This window comes from Chanodichthys erythropterus, chromosome 3 (assembly GCF_024489055.1).
Source record: "Chanodichthys erythropterus isolate Z2021 chromosome 3, ASM2448905v1, whole genome shotgun sequence".
Taxonomy (NCBI): domain Eukaryota; kingdom Metazoa; phylum Chordata; class Actinopteri; order Cypriniformes; family Xenocyprididae; genus Chanodichthys; species Chanodichthys erythropterus.
This window is the reverse complement of record NC_090223.1, coordinates 44,969,412-44,980,787: the sequence shown is the minus strand read 5'-3', so window position 1 is coordinate 44,980,787 and position 11,376 is coordinate 44,969,412. Positions and strand designations below refer to the sequence as shown.

General features: G+C 35.6%; 1 protein-coding gene across 1 annotated transcript; it reads left to right on the top strand.

The window, feature by feature from the left end:
• The first annotated feature begins 2,148 nt into the window (after positions 1–2,148).
• On the top strand, positions 2,149–8,685 carry ubfd1 (ubiquitin family domain containing 1). Its single transcript, XM_067376024.1, has 7 exons — positions 2,149–2,237; positions 3,054–3,335; positions 4,041–4,249; positions 6,580–6,645; positions 6,960–7,065; positions 7,144–7,226; positions 8,358–8,685. Exons 1-7 carry the CDS (start codon positions 2,222–2,224, stop codon positions 8,466–8,468), a joined length of 873 nt encoding a protein of 290 aa, XP_067232125.1. The 5' UTR covers positions 2,149–2,221; the 3' UTR covers positions 8,469–8,685.
• Positions 8,686–11,376: the final 2,691 nt, after the last annotated feature.

Genomic DNA, 11,376 nt, shown 5'->3' with positions numbered 1-11,376 from the left:
CAGTGGCGTGCAGTGGTGCTCTGAAATGAGGAGGCACCTTTTTTTATGAATCAATGTAAATTAATGTGCATTACTCTTAAAGTTGACACATCTTCCTTGTTAAATGAACATTACTTTACATCAAAAAAAAAAGAAACCAAACACAACTCTATTTTGTAATTTTACATTAACAATGTAATGTTCTATTTATCAAAACCAAGTCAATTTCATCAAGCATCGAGTGTTTTAAGCATTTCTACATTCATTCCAAAATAATAACTAAAGGCAATAATAATTTAAACAATATATTTTATTTGTTTATTGCGGTTTTTCTTTAATTGTCAACTTAGGCTATTTTGGATCATCAGGAGTCATGCTCCGTAAACATCGTCTGTCACACACATGAATTGCATTTTTAATTTCACCAAGCTGATTGCACTAAAAAACCCTGCAGTCATCATGCTTTCAGTCCATTTCAAGTTTGATTTTGACATGACATATAAAGCGGGGATATCTAACTGGGTGATCTGTTTACTTACTTTTCAGTTAGTCTTCCGATTGACGCCATCATTTGTTCAGTCAAACCTACGCGCACGTCAACAAGAGGCGGGATTTATCGCACAAACCAATCATATCCAATCATAACCAATTACATCCAATCATAGCGCGATGGAGACGTTGCCTCCTCTCACGTGACTTTCCCCCATTCATTCTCAATTACCCCCCACAAAACCCACCGCACGCCGGGGTCCTGATGATTTTCTATAGATTCCTATGCGAGGAAAGGGAGGCATGACTCCTCTGTGTAACTTTACCTGCGGGTGTCGCTGTTGGGCAGTGTTCCTTAAGAAATACGCGTGACTTGCGCTCTTTTTAATGTCATAATTTGTAATATTTGTGTTGTTTTATATGTAATATGGATTATTTTCTCATCTCATTTTTTTGAGGAGGCACTGCCTCCCTTGCCTACTCGGAGGAAACAACCCTGATATATATATATATATATATATATATATATATATATATTTTTTTTTTTTGACCATCTTGAACTAGCTCTCTTCTTTTTCTTCTTCTTCTTCTTCTTCTTCTTCTTCTTCTTCTTCTCTATTTGAATTCCAGCAGTGTAGACGCTGTTAAGTGTATTACTGCCCTCCACAGGTCAAAGTTTGAACTAAATTATTATATACAATATACTAGTGCAAGTATATAACAATTAGTTCAAACTTTGACCTGTGGAGGGCAGTAATACATCATCTGGGATCGTTTAACATAGTGGCTAAGTTTATGCAAATGGCGCCTGGTGTAGGCCTATGGGAACCTAAGGATTCTTTTTCTAATCTGATTTTTTTAAATCATAATTTTTTTTTATTATTATTATTAAACAACATACAGGGGATACATGAAATAGATTTTGAAATAAAATACAAAAAAAAAGATATATAAACAAGCAACTAAATAATTATTATTATTTAACAAATATCTACGACAAAAAAAAAAAAAAAAAAATATATATATATATATTTATTTATATATAAATATATAAATATATATATATATATATATATATATATATTGAAGTATTATTAAACAACATACAGGGGATATATGAAATAGATTTTGAAACAAAATACAAAAAAAGATGTATGAACAAGCAACCAAAAATTATTTAACAAAGATAAAAAAATGTAAAAATTATATAATAATAATAATAAAAAAAATCATTTTCAGGAAATACAAAGGAGGTAATGAAATCATGTTTTTTTTTAGCAGTAGTGCAGTTTTAGCAGCTTTCTTGAGCGATTACATTTACATTTATGAAGATGAAACAGGCCACAGATAGTTAGCAATTTTAACACATTGTCCATCTCCTTTAACCCTGTTTCCCACATCAAAAACAGAACTTTAATTATTTCAAAAATAAAAAGTTTGCTATAAGCAGAGAAAATAAGCCAGGCTACTTAATTCTTTCCAAAAATCATTTTCAGAAAATAAATGTGGTATTGTTTCAAGATTAGAATTACAGAATGTGCATTGTGAAGAAATGTCCAACTTAAATTTAGAAAGAAGACTGTGTCTTAAGAATTAGTTTGATCAGTTAGATGACTAACTTTTAAGACTAGTGCAGTTTATGCAACCGGCCACAGATTTTAAAATCGCAAAGTCACTACGGGAAGCTGCAGAGCTCATTCACTGACAGCACGCTCTTTCCCAGAAGCCTTTCCTCATATTGTACACAATCATCATGGCGGCGCAGGATGGTAGGTAGCATGAAAATGTACTTAAATGCCATTTCCACTTTCTTTGCGGTGTTATTTATAAACGTATAACATCAGTTGCAGTCATTTGGAACTTGTATAACACTGAATGGATGTTCCTTTAACTTGTCAGGGTTAAATAATAGCTAGATATTCTGTGATTAGCCCAAACAGCCATCTCGAAAACTTCGGCTGTGTCACAAAATCTAGTGAACTGTCTACCTAGACGGCATCCCGGGGAGGAATCGTGAGCGCGCTTGGAACGTTCAAACGTTTCTAGAATGTTCGATGGCGGGAATCGCGAGAGCGTTTGCGACGATTTAACGAAGGTTTCAATCGAGCCCACAGTGTCCAAAAGATGATGTCTACATAGGCAGCTCACTGACTTTTGAGACACAATCTTGATGTGAGCTTGCGAATATTAGCACAGCGCCTGGCTAAGTTACCGATGACTCAGTTGTGTGCGATTACAAAACACAGCCTTTATTGGGTCCGTCATGGTGACAGTTATTGGTCTTAGTTCAACAGTTGGGTTCAGATAACGATGGGGGAATTTACTAGATGTTTCTATGCCTTTGGACAGGAGATAGCTTTAAAACTATCTACACTGGAGATAATCTAGTTAGGATTTTTAATAAGTATTACATCTAAACTGCCATCTGTGGTGGTGTATGGGAATCTAGCATAAATGAATCCAGCCATGTTTTGTTTTTATCATTTTTGAATTGTCATGCACATACCAGTACTCATTTCTTGATCAATGTGATTTTAAAAAAGCAGCTACTTTTGATTGAAATATACTCCCCTCTGTTCCCACAGGAAGTGAGGTGGTAGGAATGGAGGCTGAGGTCACGCAGAAGGTACCAGAAGTGCTGTGTGAAGCTGCTGGACAAGGAGATGCAGCAGGGACTGAACAAGCATCTCTTGCCGACGGTGAAAGCACATCAGCTCAGACCGCTGCTGTCAGCAACGGAGAGGAAAGTGACGAGGGGAAAGAGATGGTGGAAGTGAAAATCATTTGGAACAAAAACAAATATGACCTTAAAATTCCTTTAGACAGCACCGGTGCTAAGCTGAAAGAGAAGATTCACACTCTCACTGGTAATGTAACTCTCATCATGAAAGTTGTGGGTTTAACGGCATGTATACTTTAAAGTCAGAATGAAACAGACGTTGCTCAGTCTTTTCTTCCCTTTTGTGATGTATATCGGAGTGAAACGGCTTCTCGAATGGGGAAAAAATTGAATTGAATTGATTGGATGGTAGTGGTTTGCTATTGCTGTGACGTCATGTGAGTGACAGGTCGTCCCGAGGAGATGCAAGAGGGAGAAGTTTTGATTTAAGATTATGAGGGCACATGAGAATGCATGGATAAATCATTTATAATTAATACTGCGATGTATATAACTACTAATGAAACATTTGGACACCCTTGACTGAATTTATAATGAAACAATTTGATATAAAGAATAGATCAAATGCCTGAAATCTGTTACAATTATAAATTGTAACAGTATGAATTTCTTCTAATATAGAAGAGCAGCCGAGTTTACAGCATACATGTGCAACGTTTTAAATACAGTTTATAAAGCATCCCAGAAACTTTTTTCCCCCTAAATGTGGAAAATAGATTTAAAAAGGAAAGAAAGAAATGTCATGGTGAGGAACTTACTTTATAATGTTATATTATGTGGAACCACCATATTATATCAGGACCAGATTATTAAATTAAATGCCTAATACAACTTATTTCTCTCTCTCTCTCTCTCTCTCTCTTTTTTTTTTTTCCTTTCGTATTATCATTAGGTCTTCCACCCGCTATGCAGAAAGTGATGTACAAAGGATTGCTACCAGAGGACAAGACGCTTCGAGAAATCAAAGTTACAAATGGTGCAAAGATTATGGTGGTTGGATCTACAATAAATGATGTACTAGCTGTAAATACACCGAAAGAAGTTATTCAGCAAGAGGTTAAAGCTGAGGAGAACAAAAAGGAGCCATTGTGCAGGCAAAAGGTGGGGTGAACTTAACAGTTAAATTATGATGGTACATACAACCCGAATTCTGGAAAAGTTGGGACGTTCTTTAAATTTGAATAAAATGAAAACTAAAAGACTTTCAAATCACATGAGCCAATATTTTATTCACAATAGAACATAGATAACATAACAAATGTTTAAACTGAGAAATTTTACGATTTTATGCACAAAATGAGCTCATTTAAAATTTGATGCCTCCTACAGGTCTCAAAAGAGTTGGGACGGGGGCATGTTTATCATGGTGTAGCATCTTCTCTTCTTTTCAAAACCGTTTTGAAGACATCTGGGCATCGAGGTCATGAGTTTCTGGAGTTTTGGTGTTTGAATTTGGTCCCATTCTTGATTGATATAGGTTTCCAGCTGCTGAAGAGTTCGTCGGCGTCTTTGACGTATTTTTCATTTAATGTTGCGCTAAAACCTTTCTATACCTTTCAGCATTCATAGTGCCTTCCAAAACATGCAAGCTGCCCATACTGTATACACTTATGCACCCCCATACCGTCAGAGATGCTGGCTTTTGAACTGAACGCTGATAACACACTGGAAGGTCTCCCTCCTCTTTAGCCCGGAGGACACGTTGTCCGTGATTTCCAACAAGAATGTCAAATTTGGACTCGTCTGACCATAGAATACTTTTCCACTTTGTCTGTTTTTAATGAGCCTTGGCCCACAGGACACAACGGGGCTTCTGGACCATGTTCACATATGGCTTCCTTTTTGCATTATAGAGCTTTAGTTGGCATCTGCAGATGGCACGGCGGATTGTGTTTACTGACAGTGGTTTCTGAAAGTATTCCTGGGCCCATTTAGTAATGTCATTTACACAATCATGCCGATGAGTGATGCAGTGTCGTTTGAGGGCCCGAAGACCACGAGCATCCAATAAAGGTCTTCGGCCTTGTCCCTTACGCACAGAGATTTCTCCAGTTTCTCTGAATCTTTTGATGATGTTATGCACTGTACATGATGAGATTTGCAAAGCCTTTGCAATTTGACGTTGAGGAACGTTGTTTTTAACCCTTTCAAGCGTGAGTTTAAAATATTCTAGCTGACCCCCAGAGTGAGTTTTTTTTTTTTTTTAAGCAACTGCTATTTTAGAACGTTTGCCCTTATTGTTTCCATGGGGACGCGTCATGCGTGTCACGTATACTGAACGCAGCCACAATAACACTGTATGACAGATGGATCGCTATTATTTAGTTTTTCCTTGTTTATTTAAAATATTCACAAACTTGCTTACCATGTCATCAACTGTATGAGATTCCGATTCTCAAATATGTGAAAGTGAGTGTGTTTTGTCCTTTAAAAACCTTTATAAAGGATCTTTATCTGGATCTATAATGCGAGATGGGCGCCGCCATCTTAGTTTGCCCCGCAGTCCTGTCAGTCGGATTTACAGCAGGTGAATTCATCAGTTTCTCCCGAAATATATGCAAGTAAGTGGCTGGTGAATTGGGAGAATAATAGAGTAAACTTTATAGTTACTTAGGCCCATTGTGTGTCTGATATGAATAAATGTTGGCAAATTACATTTGAATGGATTGTTATTGCTGCTTCCACCGATGTCTGACATCAGTGTGTATTTTATTAACTCTAAATTTATTATTTTACTGGTGCTTTTGCATATTTAAATGTCTGAAACCTTTAAAAAAAACATTATGTGGCTGAAAACACTGCATAGCTGTTATATAATATGACAAGAGCTGCACGCGTCCGTCTCGCAGCCAAAGCGCGAAATCACAGTTTGAATCTGGCAGTTATGTGAAGTCGCTGAATGTTTTAAATCCCATATGTGGGACCGTACCGCTCAAAGGGTTAAAGTATTCTATCTTTTTACGCCCTCTTTCACAGCTCTGCCCATCTTTAATTCTGAGAGACTCTGTCTCTCTAAGACATCCCTTTTGTAGCTAATCATGTTACAGACCTGATATCAATTAACTTTTTTAGTTGCTAGATGTTCTTCCAGCTGAATCTGTTCAAAATGTCTTGCTTTTTCAGCCATTTGTTACCCCCGTGCCAACTTTTTTGAGACCTGTAGCAGGCATCAAATTTGAAATTAGCTCATTTAGTGGATAAAAGTGTAAAATATCTCAGTTTAAACATTTATGTTATCTATGTTCTGTTGTGAATAAAATATTGGCTCATGTGATTTGAAAGTCTTTTAATTTTTCATTTTATTCAAATTTAAAAAAAAAAAAAAAAAAAGCATCCCAACTTTTCCGGAATCCGGGTTGTACTTAAAATGCTTAGAATTATACTGATGCACTTATAGTTCATAAATGTTCTTGTGCATACTTTTTTCTTAGCAACATAGAAAAGTTTTGGACAAAGGAAAACCAGACGATGTCATGCCATCAATAAAAGGAGCTAAGGTAAACAGAACCTGTGAAGCATGTGACATGATTAGACTGTACCAGATTACTACACATCCGCCATACAAAATTAATTATGTTTCTAAGCCTCAAGAATATTGTAATGTAATACGTTTTAAACTGCTGTATGTTCTCACAAACAGAATTTTCACTTCTGTTTCTCACTATAGGTGATATTTGTATAAATGTGTCTTAATGTAAAGTATATCATATTTGTAATCATGTCTGCAGCTGTAAAGCTCCTTTTAAAGACACAGAAATAAGTTTGTTGTGCATGCTAATGACATCCGAGTGATCTCCGATTTGTCAAACAGGAGCGTCTGCCAACAGTGCCTTTATCAGGAATGTACAACAAATCTGGCGGAAAAGTACGACTCACTTTCAAACTGGAACAGGATCAGTTGTGGATCGGAACGAAAGGTGATTTCATCTTTAGATTAAAAAAAATGTATTTGTGCTACTTCCTTTATGCTTATCTTGATGTTTTCTGGCTGGCAGAAAGAACAGAAAAAATCCCGATGGGTTCCATCAAAAATGTTGTGACTGAGCCAATAGAGGGTCACGAGGACTATCACATGATGGTATGTGTTTATCACAACATTTTCAGCTTCGTTATATCTGTCATTCTCAACCAGGATTTTGTAACTTAATAGTACTAGTGGTAATTGTATATATTTTACATATATATTTATATAAATATATGTAAAATACATACAATTATTACTAGTACTATTATATACAGTGGCTTGTGAAAGCATTCATACCCCTTCATTTTTTCACATTTTATGTTGCCATCTTGTGTTAAACTACGTTAAATTACCTTTTTTTTTCTTCTCCACATCAGTCTACACTGCATGCACCATAATGACAAAGCAAAAAACAGATTTGTGACAACTTTGCAAATGTATTAAAAATAAAAAACTTAAATGTATAAAAAGAATCCATACGACTCCAGGGGTTAATAAAGGCCCTCTGAAGCGAATCGATACGTTTGTGTAAGACAAATGTCCTTATTTAAAAATTTACAAAGTAAAATAACGAGCTTCCGGCATGACAGCCATACACATTCAACGTATGTCCAAAAAGCGTTAACTTCCTTGATGTACTACAACAATGACATGATGTTCAACACTATGACATGACATTGTTGTACTACGTACACAATGGACTGGGCAGAAGGTTCACCTTCCAACAGGACATTGACCATAAGCACACAGCTAAGAGAATGCAAGAGTGGCTTATGGGCAACTCTATGAATGTCCTTGAGTGGCCCAGCCATAGCCTTGGCTTGAACTAAATCGGAACATCTCTGGAGAAACCTGAAAATGACTGTCTGTCCACTGATGGTCCCCATCCAACCTGACAGAGCTTGAGTGGATCTGAGGAGAAGAAAGGCAGAAAATCAGCAAACGCAGATCTGCAAAGCTTACTCGAAAAGACTTGAGGCTGTAAAGGTGCTTCAACCAAGTACTGAGATAAGGGTACAAATACTTGTACAAATACAGTATTTGCAAAGTTGTCACAAATCTGTTTTTGCTTTGTCATTGTGGTGTATGGAGTACAGATTGATGTGAAAAAAAAAAAAAAAGTTGATTAAAAGTTGTTTAACATAAGGCAGCGACATAACAAAATGCGAGAAAAAATTGGGTACGAAGACTTTCGTAAGGCACTATATATAAACCTTTTTGTTGTTTGTTTATTTTTTACCATAGGCATTTCAGCTGGGTCCGACAGAAGCCTCACAATATTGGGTCTACTGGGTGCCTGCACAGTTTGTTGATGCAATCAAAGACACAGTTCTTGGAAAATGGCAGTATTTTTAATGTGCCTATAGACACTGAAGAATTGGGATTCAGAGCAAACATTAACTGGAGCCAACACAATAATCTGAAGAACTGATTTTTCTGAAGTAAATCCAGAGCAAACCGAAGGATTGCTGTTGGACAAAATATTTTGGGGGTTTTAAGTGCACTAAGTGTCAGCATCCCATTTTTCAAACTGTTTCACCACTTCTTTTTTTTCTTTTTTTTTTTTTTTTTTTAAAGCAATCCCAAGCATAAACAGAAAATTGTACAGAACTTGCATATACATTTCTCGTAGTTATTCTGAAAGAAATAAAAATTATTTAAGGAAAACGATCAATGCAGTAGAAAGATTTTATCTAGCATATTCCTCGGTTTACCGTACAACTCGAGCAAACTTGCCAAAGTCGACAGTTCACACAGTTGTTGATTTTACAGTCAGCTTCTATTATTGCACAGATTATGGTTTACATGTAAAACAGCAATGGTGTAACGCTCAAATATGGAATTCATCCAGGTTAAAAGAACATTGTTGCATTTCATGTGGTTCCAAAAATTCTTCATTTTCCTCCAGACTTGTGATAGCACATGGAGAGCTCATCTCATTTAATATTGAAAGCAGGAGGCTCGTTGCAAAATTACAACCCTGAGTACATTTCCTCTAAATGTGTCTATGCTTTCGACACAGTGATAATTTGAAAAAGGCAATATCTTCTTTAATATTTTATTGTTAAATGCACCAACGTCCCTAGCCCAAGTTCCTCTCAAATCAGATGTAATATTAGGGAGAACAGTGTTGATGTGCCCTTAATACACAATCATATAACTAAGTTGCTGATGAGTGACTATTTTGATCATGCATGTTGTTGTTTTTTTTTGTTTTTTTTTTCTCAAATGGTGCTAACCAAATACAAACATTTTTATTTCAATAAAGCCCAAAGGAAGGAAGAATTACAGTGACCTTTCTGTAATAAATTTGCCTGTATACTGACATTTCATTTAAACAAATCTAAATGAAATCTTTATGAATCAGCTCACAATTTGCATTCCTGCTAAATCACACATTTGAGCAAATACATATTTAGTTCAAGCTAGTAAGCTACATAATTTAAAGTAACTGATTATTTTTAATATTTAGAAAGAATATAGCTGCCTGTAGTTGAGCATTTTGTTATGTGAATGGGTAACTGAGGGGTAAAGTGTGCCAGTCTCAATTAATAGGGATGAATGGGAATTTGACTGCTATTACAAAATGTGAAAAATAGTTTCACTGCATTCAAATTATTTGAATATTATACCATTACATGTCTGGTTAGCAAATATATGCAGCAAAAGAGGGATTCTGCTTAAAGGGTTAGTTCACCCAAAAATGAAAATTATGTCAAGACCTTCGTTAATCTTCAGAACACAAATTAAGATATTTTTGATTAAAATCTGATGGCTCAGTGAGGCCTGCATTGCCAGCAATAACATTCCCTTGTTAATGCCCAGAAAGCTATAAGATGTATTTATAACAGTTCATGTGACTACAGTGGTTCAACCTTAATGTTATGAAGTGATGAGAATACTTTTTGTGCTCCAAACAAACAAAATAATGACTTTATTCAACAATATCTAGTGACGGCCGATTTCAAAGCACTGCTTCATGAAGCTTCGAAGCTTTACGAATCTTTTGTTTCAAATCAGTGGTTCGGAGCGTGTATCAAACTACCAAAGTCACATGAACTACTGTAGTTTCAAAACATTGATGACGTAACAAAGCCTCGTTTACTGAAATCATGTGATTTTGGCGCTCTGAACCACTCATTCAAAACAAGATTCGTAAAGCTTCATGAAGCAGCATTTTGAAATCATCCATCTCTAGATATTGTTGAATAAAGTCGATATTTAGTTTTTTTGGTGCACAAAAAGTGTTCTCATCACTTCATAACATTAATGTTGAACCAATGTAGTCACATGAACTGATTTAAATATGTCTTTAGTAGCTTTCTGGGCATTGAAAGTGATAATTATCTTGATGGCAGTGGAGGCCTCACTGGATTTCATCAAAAATATCGTAATTTGTATTCTGAAGATGAACGAAGGTCTTACGGGTGTAGAATGGCATGAGGGTGAGTAATTAATGACATGATTTTCATTTTTGGGTGAACCAACCTGTTAAGTACCTCTGTCTCTTTGATGATCATATATCTATTTGAAATGTAAAAATGTCATGTGTCATGTTCTCCACCCCACTACCCCAAGTCATATTTCTTTGGCCCCATATTATAAACAAGCCTTCTAATGTCAGTTTACAACAACAGACATCTAGAAATATAATTAGGCCTATCAGTTTTACTTCAATACGTCATTTCTCCTTCACAGCTCACTGTTGTGGCAATTTTTGTTTTGCCTCAAATCTTAAAAGCTCTCATTTTATTGAAAGGTCCTAAACTCATCTCAGATGTATTAGTTTTGTATTGGTTTTAGAAGTTGTATTGCTTTTAAAAAAAATCTGCTTTCATGCATCCCAGGTGTAGATCTTCAGTTAAGTAGAAAAAGAAACAGCCTTAAATATGCTTTTGGTATGTAGCAGTGGTCTAACACAACTGAATTATTACTTATTTAACCTTACTTAATGTATTAACCTAAGACCTGAGCTGCAAACAAGCATGATAATGATGATCAGTGTTGGGGCTTACGCATTTCAAGTAACGAGTACAATTACTTTTAAGTTTACAACGTATAATAAAAAATGTCTGAGTTACTTTTTCAAATAACTACGGAAGAGGATTAGGGCCAAGCAATAATAAAAAAAATTAAAACCATCTCTAGATTAAAGGTGTTAAATTTAGAGAAAAAACTCGTTAAATTTCTAACAAAATTTAAAAAGTCGAAAAAGTCGAAATAAAATGTTGAGAATAAACTCATTAAATTATGAGAAATTTCA